This window comes from Molossus molossus, unplaced genomic scaffold (assembly GCF_014108415.1).
Source record: "Molossus molossus isolate mMolMol1 unplaced genomic scaffold, mMolMol1.p scaffold_m16_p_14, whole genome shotgun sequence".
Classification (NCBI taxonomy): Eukaryota; Metazoa; Chordata; class Mammalia; order Chiroptera; family Molossidae; genus Molossus; species Molossus molossus.
Genome location: NW_023425349.1, coordinates 5334788 through 5353888, shown reverse-complemented (window position 1 = coordinate 5353888; position 19101 = coordinate 5334788). Strand labels below are relative to the sequence as shown.

General features: G+C 61.2%; 1 protein-coding gene across 1 annotated transcript in view; it reads left to right on the top strand.

Moving 5' to 3' along the window:
- Positions 1-19101, top strand: part of NCS1 (neuronal calcium sensor 1) — a 48020-nt gene that overhangs the window by 15360 nt on the left and 13559 nt on the right. The window contains exons 2-6 of the mRNA XM_036262025.1: positions 7844-7868; positions 15564-15702; positions 17028-17106; positions 18293-18381; positions 18704-18781. Of these exons, the coding sequence (XP_036117918.1) occupies positions 7844-7868; positions 15564-15702; positions 17028-17106; positions 18293-18381; positions 18704-18781 (410 nt within the window). The remainder of the gene's footprint in view (positions 1-7843; positions 7869-15563; positions 15703-17027; positions 17107-18292; positions 18382-18703; positions 18782-19101) is intronic.

Below are 19101 nucleotides of genomic sequence, written 5' to 3'. Positions count from 1 at the left end.
TGTTGTCCTGGCAGCTGTGCGGAGGGCTCCCTGTCGCTCACGAGCCTGCCACCGCGTCCAAGGTCACCCAGCGCTCGTGCATCTATCGGGGACCTGCCGGCTGTCTGCCCCAGAGCGTGGCCCATCCTCCTGTTTCCACGGCGTCCCTCGTGGCTGTCCACGGGCAGGTCCACGGGCGGTTCCGCAGGGCACTTGCTGCCTGCAGGTCACTTTGTGGGGTGCGGAGCTGGGTGCCTGGAGCTAGCAGGAGTCTAGAGAGGGGAAGGAGCTTGGCCAAGATGGGAAGCCTGGAGCCCCCCGCTCTGCCCAGGAGCACCAGTGCGTCTCCGTGGGGCCTGCTGGGAACTCCCGGGTGTCTGACTCAGGGGCTGTGATATGTGGGTCTGCCGGGGCGGGGGTGGGGAGTGACTCGGGGCTGGGGACCTATGGCACCCCGAGGCTTAGACAGTGCAGGCATCTGCTCACCCAGCCCTCGGGGTGGCGGGGAACCTCTGCGCGCAGACCCTGGAGTTGGTCCTGTCTTCTCCTCACCTTGCGGTCGGCAGCCAGGGGGGGTCTGCAGCCAGGGGGGGTCTGCAGCCAGGGGTCTGCAGCCACGGGGGGTCTGCAGCCAGGGGGGGTCTGCAGCCAGGGGGGGTCAGCAGCCAGGGGTCTGCAGCCAGGGGGGGTCTGCAGCCAGGGGTCTGCAGCCGGGGGGGTCTGCAGCCAGGGGTCTGCAGCCACAGGGGTCTGCAGCCACGGGGGTCTGCAGCCAGGGGGGGTCTGCAGCCAGGGGTCTGCAGCCAGGGGGGGTCTGCAGCCAGGGGGGGTCTGCAGCCAGGGGTCTGCAGCCACGGGGGGTCTGCAGCCAGGGGGGGTCTGCAGCCAGGGGGGGTCAGCAGCCAGGGGTCTGCAGCCAGGGGGGGTCTGCAGCCAGGGGTCTGCAGCCACGGGGGTCTGCAGCCAGGGGGGGTCTGCAGCCAGGGGTCTGCAGCCAGGGGGGGTCTGCAGCCAGGGGGGGTCAGCAGCCAGGGGTCTGCAGCCAGGGGGGGTCTGCAGCCAGGGGTCTGCAGCCAGGGGGGGTCTGCAGCCAGGGGGGTCTGCAGCCAGGGAGCGTCTGCGGTGAGCCGGGCGGTGAGCTGTTTCCTCTTTCACAGGCCGGGACACTGAGGCCTGAGCAGGGGAATGGCAGACCCTGGACCCCAGACCCCACGAGAACACCATGCAGTGCTGCCTTCTGTACAGGAAACTGCCCTTCCTGGGGGGCGACTGTCCCGGGATGGGGGAGGTGCCTCCTGGCCCTCCGCGGCTCCCTCCCTTCTTGCAGAGGCTTTGCTGAGAGGGCTGGGACCTTACCGGGGATGCTGATAGCTGTAGGGTGGGGAGGGATGGGAGGGAGGGATGCAGGTGGGAGGCTGGGGGGGTGTCCACAGGATGGGCACCCAGGAGGGGAGGTCTGGTCTGGGGACGCATCCCCTCGGCCCCTGTGGAGCGTGGGGACCCCTGAGTCATCCGAGAGGAGCATAGATGGGCTGAGCCAGCAGGGGCCTGGCTGGAGAGGAGCCTGGGGTGAGGGGTCAGGGTGCACGAGCCGCCCCCAGAGAGCAAAGAGGAAGCCTGGGGGGAGCTGTCCAAGGGGTGCTGCCCTTCTGGAAGGGGGACAGTCAGTGGTCAAAGGTGTCCAGACTAAGGGTGTTCGTGACTAGGGGTTGAGGGTGGCTTGGCCCAAACGGCCACTACTTTCTCTTTAAGTCGAGCCGGAGACCCCCTTGCTAACTGTGGCTGTGACGGGGGTGGGGGAGGCAGGAGACATGTGACGACGCTTCACACTTGAGGTAGCCTCTGTCCCTAGAGGTGGATATGGCCTGGCTCCGCCACAGGAGGGTGGCGGGAGAGGCCGAGAAGTGCTCGGAGCCTGGGCCCTGCCGCAACCAGCCGATTGTGGGGGCCTCCAGCCCTGCTCTCTGTTCCCGCCACAATTGTGGGGGCCTCCAGCCCTGCTCTCTGTTCCCGCCACGATTGTGGGGGCCTCCAGCCCTGCTCTCTGTTCCCGCCACGATTGTGGGGGCCGCCAGCCCTGCTCTCTGTTCCCGCCACGATTGTGGGGGCCTCCAGCCCTGCTCTCTGTTCCCTCCACGATTGTGGGGGCCGCCAGCCCTGCTCTCTGTTCCCGCCACGATTGTGGGGGCCTCCAGCCCTGCTCTCTGTTCCCACCACGATTGTGGGGGCCTCCAGCCCTGCTCTCTGTTCCTGCCACGATTGTGGGGGCCACCAGCCCTGCTCTCTGTTCCCGCCATGACCGAGCCGGTTTAACCAGGAGAGAGGTGTTCTGCTTTAGGGAAACCAGAACCAGACTTAACATACCCTGGGCTCGGGGACCGGCTGTCCTGTTCGTTCCTGGCGGTCGAGGGGTGCGTGGAAGGAGGAGGAGGGGGATCCGCCTCCGGAGCTGCTCCGGGCGTGGGCACTGGGGCGCAGGCTGGGCAGTGGATAGGGGCGGGGCCTCCCACTCTGCTGCCCCGGGTCTCGGGTCTCGGGAGTCAGCGGGAGGGGGTGGAGTGGATGCCCAGCCCCTCGCCCCTCCGGCCTCTGTGCCCGCTCCAAGCTGGGAATCGTCTGTCCATCTCTCAAGAGCCCCTCCCATTGCCCCTGCCTGGTAGTTTCTACCCCATCCTTCGGATGAGGACTCTGAGGCTCAGAGAGGTTAAGCAACTTGTGCAGAGCGTCCCAGCCTACACATAGCCAGGCTGGGGTGCCCGCCCAGGGCCTCCCACCATTCCGCCCTGTGGAACAAGGCCCATGCCCTGAGGATGGCCCGCATGCGGTTTACACCCTGGTTCCCTCCCAAGCGTGGGCCCCCGTCCGGAGGCAGGGGTGGACTAGAGAAAGGTAGCTCCTTCTGAAACCTGGCCAGAGCCCGTTGTGACTGTGAGGGCCATCCTGCGGTGAGAAACGGGTTTCAGGATGTGGTCCACACCCGGCCGAGTGGCTTGGTGATGGGGAGTCAACCAGGGCTTGTTCTCAGCCTCCTGTGTGCAGGACATCGGCCAGGCTCTGAGGGTGAGGCTAGGACCGGCCAGGAGTGACTTGGCTTCTGGGGCCTTGGCGTCCAGCTGGGAAGATGAGGGGGAAAGTGCTTCTACTGAGGACCTGCCTGGGCATCAGGCCCTGTGAGGCGCTCGACCCCCCGCCCTGTACTACAGAGGCCTGTGACCCATGTACGGATGAGCAAACCGAGGCTCAGCGACGCGGGTCTGGGGCGCTGGCTGGGCAGACCTCAGAGCCCTTTCTGTGGACCACTCGGTCTTACCACTGCCCCCTCCCGCCTTGCCCTCAGGGCAGTGCCCTGTCTGGCCCTCTGCTGTGGAGCCTATGGGGAGACACTCCGTATGAAGCAGCGATTCCCAAATAGGAGGGATTTAGAGCCGCTCTGCTAGGGTCAGGAGGGTTGCGAGAGAAGGGGCGTCCCAGCTGGCATTGGGAGGCTGTGGGGGGGCAGAGGGAACAGCAGGTACAAAGGCCTGGAGGTGGGACCAGGAGAGGAGCTCGCTGTCACAGGGCTGGGTGCGGGCAGGGACATGAGACATGAGGGGGCTGCACTGGGGGCAGGCTTCCTCCCTGCTGGCCCTGCGCCCTGAACTCGGAGCCTGGAGCAATGCTGCCTGTTAACTTCACACTCAGATGGAGGCTCCGGGGCAGGGGGGAGGCTTGGCTGGGGAGTCTGAGCCGGGGAATGTCAGTCTGGCTATCTGGGCAGAGGAGGGACCCCACAATTGTCCCCTAGATTCCTCTTCCCTCCCAGTGCCTGTGATGGTTGGAGTGGCTCAGGGTCAGGACCCTGGACAGGACTCCCGGCCCAGCTGGCTCTGGGGCGTGGGGGCACACAGACTGTGGATGAGAACAAGCATTTCTTCCCAACTTTGTATTTGGGAAAATCAAAAGAAACATTGAAATAATAATGCAGTGAGCACCTGTGTATCCTTCAGTTACAGGCAGTCCCCAACTTAAGATGGTTTGACTTACGATGTTTTTAATTTGTTAATCCTCACCCGAGGATATTGTTCCATTGATTCTTAGAGAGAGTGGAAGGAAGGGAGGGAGCGGGAGGGAGAGAGAAACATCTATGTGAGAGACACATTGGTTGGCTGCCACCCACACGCACCCCAACCAGGGCCGGGGGTTGAACCTGCAACCCAGGTGCGTGCCCTTGAGCAGGACTCGAACCTGCAACCCTTTGGTGTGCAGGCCGACGCTCTAACCACTGAGAAATACCATCCAGGGCTTGACTTACAATTTTCCAACTTCACAGTGGTGGGAAAGTGATACACATTCAGTAGAAACCATACTTCAAATTTTGAATTTTGCTCTTTTCCTGGGCTAGATATCCCATCAGATACTCTGGGTGATCTGGGCAGGGCCGCCCACTGAGCTCGGCCAGCCACGGGGTCACGGCAGTGTTGTATTCAAGGCATTTTCAGCTGAAGACATCTTCAGTGTACAGTGGGTGTCCTGGGATGCAGCCCTGTCCCAATCGGGGACCTTCTGCAGGGTCTGCAGCTGTCAACGTTTTCGCACATTTGCTTCCTCTCTCTCTCCAAAGATTCACTCGTGTGTCTCTGCACCTGTCACCAGCAGCAGCAGGCGCCCTGACCCTCCCCCGGAGTAGTTCAGGCGCAGCTCCAAGGGGACAGGACATTCTGTCACATGACTTCCATCCTGAGGAAGTGGACGTGTGTCAGGGCATCTGATCGCCAGCCCCCGTGCGGCTGCCCCGGCTGTCCCGGCAGTGCCCACGAGCTGGTTCACGTTCCAGACCCAGGACTCGGTCCAGGCCCCGCGAGTTGCTTTCCATGCCTTGTCTCTTTCGTCCCCTGGGACAGCCCCTGCCTTGTGTCACCTGTCAGGGCGCTGACTTACTGAAGTGTCTGACCCACGGTCTGTAGGACAGCGGGGTTTGTCCGATGGCGTCCTCGTGGGTAGACTCGGGGTAACGCTTCCTGGCAGGAGAACGCCCCGTGCACTCCCGCCGCACTGAACCGGGGCCCTGTCCTGGTGTTTTATGATGGGGAGGCCAGGGGTGATCAAAGCAGTCATCTTTTAACGGTTTATCGTCACCGTGTTTAGAAAAGATGACTAGCACGTGTCACTGGTAAGGTGATGGCTGTTATCGCTTAGACGGAAGCTAGATGACACGAGTAAGTGAAAGGAAGTGAGCTGATTTAAGGAAGCATCCCGAGTGAATCATCGGCCAGGAGGACGGGGAGGGGGAGGGGCGTGGGAGTGGCTGGAGGCCCACACGGTGTTTAGAAAGATCACAGTTCTCCGTGGGGGGCAGGCGGGGCAGAGGTCCTGCGGTGCCTCTGGCCGCCGCCTGGGTCCTCCCTCAGGTGGCCGCTCCGGCCCACTTCCTCACCCGAATGAACAGTGAGGGTCACATGTTCAACCCCAGGGAGGGGTGGGAGCTGGTAAGTGGGAGGCTGGGATTTGGACGCAGGCCTGTCTGAGCCTGGTGGAGGGGCAGGGGGCTGGGCCCTCAGACTGCTGCCTGCTGCCCACCCTCCTCCGAGACTCTCCCAGACCCCGGGCAGGGAAGCGGGCAGTGGGCAGTGGCGTGGTGCTGGGACACCTGCCGGCCTCGTCTGTTTCTGGAAGATGAATTAGCTGCTTCAGGCACTGGGTGGGGCTCGGCTGCCTGCTGGTCCCCTGTGTTCCTTGTTGGGGTCCCCTCTAATGAGGGAGGGACAGCCAATCATGTCCCCTCATGCTAGGGGGTGGAGCTTGGGGGCCAAGGGTGGCTGGAGGCTGAGAGGCCCTGAGGAGGGACCCTGCAGTGTCTGGGGAAGGCGAGGACCACTCAGCCGAGAGTCCTGGGAAGCCGTCTCTGGCCCTGGGAGGTCCTGCCCCCCAGGTCCTGCTGTTTATGTCACATGATGCCAAGGTCACACAAGGTCTCGAAGATCATTGGCTGACTCGGGTAGGGGGAGGGGGGGAGCCCTTAAGTGGGCGTCCATGCTGGGCTCTGAGGCATAGTCCTGGCCCTGTCATTTCCTGGCAGGGTGACCTCGGTTGACATCAGGCAAGTCAGCTGACCCATCTGAACCTCAGTCTCCTTATCGGGAAAACGAGATCGTACTGAGCAAGCATTTTACTCTTCGAAATAAGCCCATTCTACAGATGAGGAAACTGAGGCTCAGAGAGGGGAAGTACTTTGCCCAGGGACACACAGCTCGTAAGCTGTGGAGCTGGATTTGAACCCAGGTGGTCTAGTCTGACTCGAGTCCGTGCCCCTAAGCTCCTGGCTGTGCTGTGGCGAGTCTCCTTTGTCCCCAGGTTTGGCCTCTGAGCCTCAGCCCCTCCGCCCCTGTTGCCCTTCACTACCAGGTGTGGGGGGCAGGACCAGGACAGCCTAACCCCATTAGACCAGGGACACCGCCCCCTGCCCCCATGTGTGACCCCCTTCCCAACCCCTACTCTCTGCCAGATCTCTCTTGGAAAGCGGCATCTTTTATACCAGCGGCTGCTGCGGGTAACCAGCATCTCCTGTTATGGCCCCTCCTTTTCTGAGCGGCCTGCTGGTGGACAGGCCTCTTCCTCCGCATCTGATGGGGCTTGGGGGAGGCGGAGGGGGTGAGGAGGGGCCTGGCGGGGGCTTCCAGGCTGTGAGTCAGGCCCTGAGTTCAGACCCTCTCCCTACCGCTTCACGTGCCTCAGTTTCCCCCCGTGGAGCCAGGACAGAGTAATGCTCTCTCCCCTTGGAGCTGTTGCCAGGGCAGCTGAGCCAACAGCCACAGAGGCCCCGGCTGCCCTGGCACAGATCCGGGCGTGCAGTGGGCGTTGGGGCCTCGGCGCTTGTTAACAGCTTGCTCTAAGCCGTTTTTGAAAAGTGGCCTCAAATCTGATGAGGCCCACAGTTCAGGGACCCCCCTCGGGCCTCCTTTCCCTCTCCCTGGGAAGGAGTCCAGTTTCTTGCTCACCTGACCTCCGCCTGACGCCGGCCTTCTGGTCTCTTCGCGTGTGCACGCGTGCGTTCATCGGCTCCCGCGCTCGACCGCCAGCCTGTGCGGGGCACGTTGCAGCGCTGGGAGCCAGGGCCCTTCACCCCTGTTGTGGCTGAGCTCTCGGGACAGCTCCTGTGACGATTGTTCCCACTTTCCAGATGAGGAAGCGGAGGCCCGGGAGCTGGGGCTGCTCTCTGAGGTCACCTTGCTCTCTGAGGTCACCCTCGCAGGTAGTGGGCGTGGCCCTGGTGGTTAGATCTTCTCGTTCAGTGATTTTACAGAGAATGTTGCTTTGGTTCCAAATTGAACCGGTTCAGTACTTTCCAGAAAAAAACCCCACACGTTTATGTTGTTTGTTGCACGTTCCGTAAAGAAGGACTGGGCCTGGCTGGAGGTGCAGACTCTGTATCTGTCTCGCTCCAGCCTGTGGTTCACCGCTCGGTTCTCATCCTGCTGGGAAAGAACTCGGGACTGATACTGTGGGGTGGAGGGAGGGCGGGGGCAGGGTGCGGGCGCCGCGGGGCTGAGGAAGTGGGGAGCCTGTACCTTCTGTCATGTCCCCGGGGCAGAGAGAGGGAAGCATGTATATTAAATGTTCACCCAGGAGGGCAGGGAGAAGCCACCCCCTGGGTGTAGGAGGCTGTTCTGGCGGGATGGGCCAGCGCTGTCCCCTGCTGCGGGGCCGGACACAGAGCTCCTGACTGGGACTGGTCACGGGGGCATGTCCTGTTCAGGGCCAGCTGGTGCTCCGGCACAGGCAGGCGGGCTGCGGGGTGGGCTGGGAGGACAGGAAGGGGGCTCCCCAATGTATGCCTTTCCCCTGGGCCACCCCCTGGACTAAAGGCTCTGTCTGTTCTCTCCTGCAGTTACCGAGAAGGAAGTCCAGCAGTGGTGAGTAGCTCCCCCGCCCCGAAGGGTTGGGGGGGGGGGCTTTGTGCTGGTGGGACAGGGGCACGGGGAGCGGCCTCTGAGGGTAGCTCACCCACAAACCAGTCCAGGCAGCCTCTGTTCCTGACACACTGGCCTGGACCCAAATCAAGCGGGTGGGGTGGGGATGGCTGTTGGTGGCTGCTTGCCTCGTGAGACATCGCTGAGGGCCACCGGGCTCTGAATGGTTAATTCAGGCCCTGCTCACCAGAGGGAGGAGTCGGGCCAGAAACAAGTGAGGATACAGGGTCCCAGGCCCAGCTTTGTCACTACTTCATCCTGTGGCCTTGAGAAGTCCGCCCCCTTTTCCGACAGCTTCAGCCGTCTGTTCTATAAAGCGCTCGATTAGACTGGGCCGAGGACGGCAGGCAGGTCTGCTCCCGGATGCCGGCTCCAGTCGGCCCGTGGTAGCCGCCCGAGTGCCGTGGGACGGAGGCTGTGTGTCATGGAGCCCCCGGGAAGGAGGGCAGTCAGCGATTAATGAGCCCTGTGATGGATTAGTGACGCCTGCCCTGGCGGGGAGGGAGCGCGGCCTGTCATCTGTCACTGGGATGTGGACCCGACCGGGTGAGCCCTGGTAAAGCCTGGTGGTCTAGAGTGAGCCCGAGAGTCCTGGCTCTGTCTTTCCTGTCCTGGGGACCCGGGATGACTGGCTCCCGAGCCCGTCCCCATGTGTGTGACCCGAGAGAGCGTGCCCTGGGGAGACGGTTCCTATACAGGTCATAGCACAGGCCCAAAGGAAGACCGCCTGCCACGGTCTCCCGGTCACTGTTCAGAGGGGACACTGAGGCTCGAGATGTGTTCCCATTTGCCCCATCCTCGCGTTCCCGTCCCATCACGGCCTTTCGTAGATGAGGACACCTGAGCTGAGTCATCCCGGTGGAAGGTCAGGAGGCACAGGGGGGCTGATTAGGGCAGGTCCCAGGCCCTCAGAGGCGTAATCACAGTCCCTGGTGTGCCGGCTGAGGTGGTGGCATCGTGGGCTATGGGTAGTTCTTTCCTCTTACATTTTCTGATTTCCAGTTTTTCTGTAATGCTGTTATTACGTTAAAAAAAAAAATAAGGCAAGTGAGCGGATGCTTTTATTTTTTTAAGTTTTTAAAGAACAGTCTGTTGATTTTTAGAGAGAGGGAGAAGAGAGAAACATCGATGTGAGAGCGTAACACGGACAGGCTGCCTCCTGCACGCCTTCTACCAGGGGTCGAGCCCACACCCCTGCCGGGTGCCCTGACCCAGGATCGAATTGGCAGCCCCCAGGTGCACAGGACGACATCCAGCCAACTGAGCCACTCCACCAGGGCTATTATTACTTTTATTTACTTATTATTATTTTTATTTTTTAATCCTCACCCAAGGACAGTTTTCCATTTATCTTCCGATAGAGAGGGAGGGAGGAAGGAAAGGAGAGAGAGAGAGAAACATTGATGTGAGAGAGACCCACCGATTGGTTGCCTCTACACAACCCCAACCAGGGCTGGGGATGAACCGCAAGCAAGGTCTAGCAGCCCGTGGCCGGAATCGAACCTGGGACTCTGGTTTGCGGGCCGACGCTCTAACCGCTGAGCCAAACCAGCCAGGGCATATGATTATTATTTTTTTACTCCTCACTCAAGGATATTTTTCCATTTCTCTTCAGCTAGAGTGGGAGGGAGAGAGGGAGAGAGAGAGAAACATCAATGTGAGAGGGACACATCGACTGGTTGCCTCCCATATGACTCCGACTAGGGCTGGGACTGAACCACAACTGAGGTGTGTGCCCTTGACTGGAATCGAACCCTAGACTCTGGTCCACAGGCTGACGCTCCAAACCAGCCAGGGCTATTATTACTTTTATAGTAACCGATAGCCTGGCAGTATATTGTCACAGACACAGTGAGTGGGGCAGGAGGAACCCTACAGCTGTGGACCTGGACCATTCTGCAACACCAGCTCATGTAGGACACAGCCTCTCCTTCACCTGCGGGCACCCCTGTGGGCTGGGCACTGTGCTAATACTTAGACCAGTGCTGCCAGGAAAGGCCCGGGGATCCCCATTTTACAGATGAACAGACTGAGGCTGGGAGCGGCGGAGACACGTGCCCAGGTCCCACAGCTGTGTGTGTGAGGTCTGGGTCCAGCTAGCTCCTCCGTGGCCCAGGCTGTGAGGGCTCAGACCCGCTGGCTTTTGCTCTGAGAAGCCCCTCCAAGCCAGAGGCAGGGGGTGGGGGTGAGGCGAGGAGAGGGCAGGCGGCCTCATCCCCTGGATGTGTTTGGAACCCTCCTCCAGGGTCGTGGGAAGTCAGGGTCCAGGCAGCCGCGGGAGAACGCCAGGAGAAGGGAGTTGTTTGCAGAGAGGATACATCCGTTCCGAGGCCGCCGTGCTTGCATCCCAGCTGCGTTCGGCTGCGGCAGCTGCGGTTCGGCTTCCTTGTTTCCCTGTTTATCTGCCTGGTTCCCACCGATGTGCTTTGGAGAGCGCGGCTGCAGGGGCGCGGGAGGGCCACTGGCAGGGAGGGCCGTGCGGGCTCTGGCTCCGTGCAAGCCGGGTCCCAGAGAACTGTGGGAACAGGGCAGTGAGCTCCAGACAGTCCTCGGGGCCTGGCCTGTGGGAAACCGAGGCCCCGGCAGCGCAGGGGCTTCCTCGGGGCCCTCAGAGAACGAGAAGCCGAGCTGGAAGTGGACCGGTCAGTGTGTCATGGCGAGGGTTCGTTCGTTCGTTCATTTACTGTCATTCCTTTGTTCACTTGCTACCATTCATTTGTTCATTCATTCACGCCATCGTTTGCTGGTTTGTTTGTTCAGTACATCGTTACTGAGCACCTGTGATGTGCCCAGCCGGTGCCAGGCTCTGGGGGTGGCAGGGGCTGAGGGACACGCGATGCCTGGAGTCTCCTGGGGGACACAGGCTGGCGCAGTGGGACAGAAGGCCGTGGGAGGCCCGCGGGGAGGGAGCCCAGCATCCAGTCGGGGGCGCTTTGTAAGTGGCGTTGAGCCTTCAGTGTTTTTGTGAACTGACAGATTCTTTTTCCCTTTCGCGGTGAAAGAAGCGTGAGTGAGAACGCAGTTGTTAGATGTGGGATTTTCTGTTCTCGCCTCTCCCGTCGCAGAGAGCGGTCCCCAGGCCCAGGCAGCCACGCCACACCGTGCTCACGCTGGAGACCACGTGTGTGGTGCCCCGGACCGTGCCTGTCCCCCCCTCTGCCCACAGCTTCCCTCTCATTCCCCAAGGGGTCGCCTGTCCCTGGAGAGTTCAGACCCCTGGTCTTGAACGGGGTTGTGTGAGGGGCAGCCTCAGGCTGAGTGATTGGGTGGAGGGGCATCGAGGGGTCCCAGCATGTCCCCAGAAGGTCAGGTATTATGAAGGGCTTCCTGGGTTCGAAGCTGGAGCCTCCACCTTGGACAGCTGGCAGGACAGGGCAGTGGGGGTAGCTGTCCAGTGGCATCTGGGGCTCTGGTTCCTGGGGGAGCTGCGGGCGGCTTGGTGTTGGGCACATGTGCGACCTCCTTTTTGTCCACAGTCCTGCCGCCATTTGTTTAGGCTCAGGCCTGACAGGCAGGGGCTGTCTTGGTTCCCACCTCACAGATGAGGAAACCGAGGCTCAGAAAGGGGAAGCCCCAGGTCAAGGTGCGGGGATCGAGCCAAGTCTGACTCAGAAGCCTGAGCCTTTCTCAGTTTTTGTTAAACTTCAAACTCGAACACCTTAAGCGAAGCTCCTTTTTTGTGTTAGGGTCCTGCCTGCCCAGTGCAGCCAGGGAGACAGGGGCACAGGGTCGAGGACAGCAGCAGCCCTCGCCCGCTTCTGTCCGCTACACGCTGGAAGCACTCGTCTGAGGGGGTGTCCTCCCGGCGGCTGGGCGTGGGGTGGGGGGCTGCGCTGTGCACCCCCAGGGCCGTTTGTCCTCCGTGGTGCCTGGAGATTCGGGGGCTGGGCCCTGAGATCCAGCCCCGAAGTCCTGACTATGCTGGTCACCCCAAGTTACCAGTCAGCGGTGAGAACTGTGACATCAGGATGCTTCTTGTGCCCCCTCCCCCCCGGGCCTGACCTGTGCCAACGACAATGCCAGGACCACTGTTGCTGCCACTGGGGTCGGGAATCGAGCAGGGGCGCCGAGAAAGCAGGCTGCGGGGGGCCCAGGGCCCGGCCGGCCCCCCTGGGTGCCCGAGAGCCCGGGAGGATGTCACCGAGCACAGAGGGGGGCCAGCGCTCTCGTTCTGGCCTCTTTCCTGGCTGTGTGACCCCGGTCAGCGTTTGCTGAGCCCCTTCGGTGTGCCAGGCGCAGTGGTGGGCTCTGCAGCCTCGGGTGAGGCGGGAGACGTGGTCTCTGCACTCACCGGTCCATCGTCACGCAGGTCACACGTCCTCAGGCACAGCTGCGTGAGGCGCCACCGAGTTCCCGCCCAGGGGTAGGGGCTGTGAGTGTGTGTGACCAGTCTGGGGGCTGCTCTAGGGGGATGCACGGGAGCCACGAGAGAAGGCGTGAGCAGGGTCAGCGGGGTCAGGAGGAGGGAGAGTGGGCCGAGCAGAGGATGTGTGAAGGGCCCTGAGCCTGGAGGGGACTTAACCGTCCCCAGCCTCAGTTTCCCCGTGTGTACAAGAGGCACAGTAGTCCTAGCCTCCTGGGCTTGGACAGGTGGGAGAGCGCGGAGGCTTATGCCTCGTTCAGTGGGGGCCCGATGCCGGACAGGCACATGCTTGCGGCAGACACCCCCAAGTTTGTGGGGGTCCCCAGAGACCAGCTAGTCCAGTGGTTCTGCTGCCTGGGGACTTTGGCAATGTCTGGAGGCACTTTTAGTGGTCATAGCTGGGGGGAGGGGTACCCCACCATCCAGGCCCAAACGTCAGTGGTGCTGGGTGGAGGGACCCTGCTCTGGTCTGCACCGCTCCTTTTACCAGCAGGGAAATCGAGGGATGTTGTAGGGAAGGGGTTTGCTCAGGGTTCCTCTTGCAGCAGCGAGACAGGCTGGGACCACAGGCCACGTCTCCTGGGCGCCCGGCGGAGGGGCAGGTTTTCTGGTTGCACTGAGTCTGAGGAGAGGGAGGGGCCGGCAGGAGGAGAGGGAGGAGGCTCGGGCCTGTTGGAACCTGAGGCCTGGGCCCCGGGTGGGGAAGGAATTTCTGGGCATGAACTTTATTATGAGGCAGCAGCTCCCTCGGGTGCCCACAGTGGGGTGTGTGCCTGGAGTGGGGTGTCCCGACTCAGCCAGCCAGTGGGGGATGGGCTGCACCTCAGGATTGGACCTCGAGCGGCATGAAGTGCTGGCCTCGGAGCTGTGATGACCTGCAGGGCGAATTCGGGGCCCAGGGACACTGGGTTTTCTGGAGCAGCTCAGACCTCTTCTCTGCTTGGGCGAGGCAGTGTGCCCCCACCTTCTGATGACGGACAGTGGGGTGTGCAGCGCTGGGGTGGCAAGTGCTCACTCCTGTTGACATCGGGTGGTGCAGCCCAGCTCCTGGAGGGGCAGGCGAGGTGGGAACCCTGGGTCTGAGCCCTGTTCCTGCTGCTGTGTGGCCTTGGGCCAGTCTCTCTCCCTCTCTGGGCACCCAGCTCCCCATCAATCCCTGGAAGCGGGGAGCACATTAGTGGTTCTCTAACCATTTGCAGGGAGCTCTGAGGCTCAGGAAGAAGATCGCTCTCTCTGACTGGCAGCTTGTGTGTTCGTGCATTCATTCACACATGCATTCATTCATTCCATTTATTCATCTCATTGGACATTTACTAAGGCCCCCACTCTATGCCAGGCCCCACCCCAGGCCTTGGGGTACTGCCATGGCAGGGAGCTCACATTCGGGTGGGGGACCCAGCCTGGAGGCGTGGTCTGTACTGTGCTGGGCACATTCAAGGGGTGTGGGAGTGGAGGAGCCATGTGGCTTCTGGGCAGCCTGGGAGGACTTCTTGGAGGAAGTGACATCTAAGCTGGGACATGGCGGACGAGTGCATTAGCTGATTAAGTGGAGGAAGATGTGCTTGGCAGGCAGAATGACCTACAGGTACAAAGGTCTGGAGGTTAGACATGGCGTGGCAAGTCTGGGTGTGAAATATGGGGGCAGTTGGCAAGAAGAGGCTAAGGCGACCCTTAGTGGTCACTGCTCATGGGGGTGGCTTCCTGGGGCCCCTGCTGATGCCACTAGGGGGGTCTGGGACCCCACAGTGACAGTGACAGTCTGCAGAGATAACCAGAAGGGCCCCCTGAAGGCCCCGCTGGGGCCACCTCTCTGCTTCCGCTAGCCCCCACCAATGCTCTGGGGGCGCCCCTGCCAGCCCCACCAGAGCGGCTCAGTGCTGCCACCTCCCGCTGCTGACGGGTTAGTCCGACCGCCGTCATTTAGGCTGCGCTCCCCAAGGTTCCCTCCAAGGTTCCCTCCTTCGGTGCCTTGCATGTCCCTTCGGGTCCTTGTGTGACCAGCGCCATCCCAGGCCCCTAGATTGTTCTCTAATGGGTAGGGGAGCTGTGGCTTCTCGAGGACTTTTCTGTGCTCCCAGAATCCTCCCCTGGCGCGAGAGAGGAGAGAGGAACCCCCCGGGGGTCTCGGTCAGGCAGAGCGCAGTGGGACAGGTGTGCAGGTCTTCAGGGATCTAGTGTCTGAGCATCTGGGCCCTTCACCCTCCAGCCCCGTCTCGGCTCCAGCCGGGCTGCGGGGACTCAGACCTACTCTCCGAGCCTCGGTTTCCTCATCCTCAGCGGGCTTCATCCCAGTACCTCGCTGGGGCTGTTAGCATCTTATTTTAGGAGATGGAGGTTTGCCAAGTTCCCATCTCAGAGTGACCGGGAGGTAATAGCTGTAGCTGGTAATGGCCGGTCCGTCTCTCTGGCTTCCCTTGGTACTGGGATCCTCCTCACTTCAGTGTGTGATACTAAAGGTCTTGCTGTGGACTTTACCCACGTATGCCACATGCACCATCTCGATCCTGACAGATGGGTGTGACAGCTGTCCCTCTATGGATGAGGAGACTGAGGCTCAGGGAGTGAGGGCACTTGCCTGAGGTTGCACGGCTAGCACATGGCAGAGTGGGGATTTGGGCTGCAAAGCCACGCTGCCGTCCTCCGGGTATGGAGGGTTCTGCCCTCGGGACAGAGTGCACGGTGGACAAGTCCACTTGGAACACGCCAGGTTCCCGCCAAGCTCCCACTGCTGCTCTTGGGAACAGGTGGGGGGGTAGGGATGTGTATTGGGGTGCAGGCATGAGGGAGGAGCCAGCTGCCGGCCCCATATGGTGGCTCTGCCCACCAGCTCTGCCAGCACCACTAGCCGCTGATTCTGTTGGCGGGGGGGGGGAGGGCTCCGTGGAGAAAGTGTTGGGGAAAGAATCGTTTTGTGCAAAAGCGTAGCTTTGGGGATGTTGTTGGGGTGAATTTTGATTTAGCCCCCCTGTGGGGAGCACGGGCTGAGTGGCCAACTGCTGTGTGCACACTGTCTGGGTTACTTGTCATGTGCCTCTTACCCCTTGTACAAGTGAGGCTCAGAGAAGTTCAGTCACCTGTCTCAGGTCACAGATCTAGCAAGAGGAGGAGGTGCGATGACCCATGCTTATGACGTCCAGGTCTGTGCCCAGGACCCCCATGTGTCACTGTCTCTTTGGACAGGGACCCTCCAGCTTCAGGGCACGGGGCAGGAGCTCCTGGCAGGTGGGTGTTGTTGGCATCTCTTCTACCCTCACACACCTGGTCTGTTACCTCAGGTACAAAGGCTTCATCAAGGACTGTCCCAGCGGGCAGCTGGATGCGGCGGGCTTCCAGAAGATCTACAAGCAGTTCTTCCCCTTTGGAGACCCCACCAAATTCGCCACGTTTGTTTTCAATGTCTTTGACGAAAACAAGGTGAGCTGGGGATGGATGGGCCTGTGCCGGCCGAGTCCTCCCCTGCAGCAGCCTGCTCCTGTGGGTCCCTGCAGCACCTCCACACCCACTCTCCTGCGAGGTTCCGTCCTGGAGAAGGAACACACACACGTGTACACTCAGCAGCTCACACAGACAGACACACAGTGCATGCACAGGTACAATGCATGAACATGCATGCATGCACGCACACAATGCACACAGATGCACACGTACCCACACATGTGCACAAATGCATGCATGTGTACAATGCACGGACATGCATGCACACACAGAGATGCACACACATACCCTCACATTATATACAAATTCATGTATATGTACACAATGCATGAACTCACATATGCACATGCGTGTACCACAGGGATACATGTGTGCACACAAATGCATGTGTACACACATGCACACACGTGTATACCTTGATCTTTTTCTTACTAGCACCAAATACACATGCTTCCAGGGACAGTAACAGGCTTTGTAATCAGCACAGACGTTTACTGAACATTGCAGTGTGCTCAGCCCTTTATGTGGATTGTTTTTAGTGAGGACTAACAACCTGTGGGGTAGGTCATTTTAATACTCCCATCTGCAGATGAGGAAACTGAGGTTCTGAGAATCAGGCCATATGGAGTCTTTGGGTTTGGCGTCTTTCACTGAGCATCGTGTTTTTGAGGCTCATCTGTGTAGTAGCGTGTCCCCTCCTGGTGGCGGCTGTGCCAGCAGTTGGCATATCCATTGTCGGGGCGTCCTGGTGCCGTTGTGCCCACAGTGGAGTTTCGGTGCCTGGTTTCCACACCCCCGCTCTGGGGCACTCAGGTTTTCTGTCTGTCCTGCCCTGGCTTCCTCCCCAGGTGACTCCAAGCTGCGGGTCACCCTGCCTGGCCCTGGGGTGAGCTTTAGGCTCTCTGCACCTCAGTTTCCTCATTTGCAAAACAAATAGGTGGGATTAAAGTCTAGAGCCCTGTCTTCCTCAAGAGCCCTGAGCCTGTGCTTCTAGGCCAAGGGGGAGGGGACTTCCAGGTGGCCTCGGCCCAGAGTGTGTGTGGGTGGTCCTCCGGCTCTCCCATCAGAGGTGGCGCTGGGCCCTCCCTTTAGCCTCACCCCTTCTTCCTGTCCCTGCTGCCCGCCCTGTCCCATTTCTAACCCGACTCCCTCCCCTCCCCCTTCCTGGTTCTGCCCTCTCCACGTGGGTGTCTGTCTGCCGCGCTGTCTGGTGCCTGCTGCTGCTCACCGCCACCTGCCCAAGGCCTGGCCTGCCCAGGTGGCCCGGCTGACTGGGGCCACCCCGCCCCTCTCTCTCCTGCCAGGATGGGAGGATCGAGTTCTCTGAGTTCATCCAGGCGCTGTCGGTGACCTCGAGGGGAACCCTGGACGAGAAGCTGCGGTGTAAGTCCGTCCCCTGGGCTCTGCTGGGCAGCCACCGGGAGGTCCCAGGCCAGGGGGCGCCAGAGAACCGGGCCAGGCCACCTGTCACTGCCTGAGAGCGTGGCACAGTCCGTCTGCCTTTTCAGGTCAGAGGAGGGTCCTGGAGGTGGCCGTGCAGGAGGAACGTGGCTTACTCAGGCGGGGTGGCCAGGTGGGGCAGGGACGAAGGGGACGAAGGGGACGCGCAGGCAGGGGCGGGCATGGGCTCACGGAGTGCTGGACCCCCCACTTAGGAGGCCGCTGTTCTGATGAAGGACCTCATTTATTCTTACTCACTCGTTCACCGAACAGATATTGACCGAACAGGGCCACGTGTCGGTGCCGGGCAGGAGGCCAGGAGCCCTGGGGGGTGAGATCAGATAGCCGGGCACCTGTTCTCAGGCTCAGTCTGGCCTGGAGACATGACTTGTAAAAATTCCATAAAACCGAGACAGGAAGAGGGAGGGGCGCTGACCCTGGAAGGAGTCAGAGCGGAGCCCAGGGGCTGGGGAGGAGGGAGGAGGGAAGAGGGCGGAGGGGGAGGGGGAGGGGCAGGGCTGCAGGCAGGGAACAGCCTGTGCGAGGCCCTGAGGAGGCGAGAGAAGGGTGCCGCGGGCAGACTGCAGGCACACGCTGGGACGGGGAGGAGGGACGAGAAGCTGCTGAGATGAACCAGCTGGGCCAGGCTCACAGCTCACCACGACGCTGGCGCTGCCCGTGTCAGTAGCGAGAAAACCCTGCGGTTTCTCCCTTCTTTTTTTAGGAATAAAAGGATTTTATTCATGCAAAAGCTCTCCCGTACCCTGGGCGTCTTGTTTCATTTTCTAAGTTGGCCACAGGGACACCGTGTGGCTGGAAGGGGAGAGGCTGAGGGGCAGCAGAGGCTGGAGCAGGGGGGGAGGGTCGCGCTGGGAGACCTCGGGCCGTTCTCCCGAGGCGGCCTGGTGCTCCAGTGCCCCTTCCTTTCTACTCGTAGTTTCTTTCTTCACGTCCTAGTGGAAATGGCGTGTGTGTGTCCGCGTGTGTGTGCCCTTGTCTGTCCTGATGTGAATATTCACTGGCCGGATGAGGATGGCGGCGGGTCCTGACTGCGTGCTGAGGTGCAGAAGGCGGGGAGCAGTGTCCCCGGCCCTGGCCCAGCTGACTCTGCCTGGCTGGTTGGTTACAGGGGCCTTCAAGCTCTATGACTTGGATAACGACGGCTACATCACCAGGAACGAGATGCTAGACATTGTGGACGCCATTTACCAGATGGTGGTGAGAGGGCTGGGGCCGGGGGCGCCGGGGTGGCAGGGGTGCAGGGGGTCGCCAATTTGGTGACTCGGCTTGGCCCAGAGGAACCAAGCCAGGGCAGCCCCTCTCTTGCCAGGGGGGAGTTGGCCAGGTGAGGGTCACTGCCTGGGGCCACTCCCTACATCTCCTTGGGAGGAAGGTGGGGCTGGGCTGGGCGGCGTGTCCCAGAGCAGAATGGAAGAGGTGGCGGGGGCGTTGGGAGGGAGCCGGAGAGGCCGTCGTCATCTGGAAGCAGCCCAGGTCTCAAGAGCCGGAGCCCAGCCCCCACCTTGTCTGTCCCTGGCAGGGGAACACGGTGGAGCTCCCAGAGGAGGAGAACACCCCCGAGAAGAGGGTGGACCGGATCTTTGCCATGATGGACAAGGTGAGACTGGAGAGGCTGGGCCTGATGGGGAGGGGAGAGGGGGGGACGGCCCTGGGTCCCAGAGCACAGGGAGAGGTGACCCATCCCCACAGATCCCGCCGGTGGGCCTGGCTCAGGCAGGCGCACAGCCGGGGACGTGTCCACTGGTCTGGTCGGCAGCCCTCCCCATCAATCCTGTTTTAAGTAAGTTTGCCCGATGGTTTTTCTTTTATCGCTAAGATTCTTAACGTTTTTATATTTTGCCATCGATCCCCTCGGCATTCTGAAGAAGCCTGTGGACTTCAGATAAGTCTGTGGGGGACCACAGAGGGAGCTGGTCA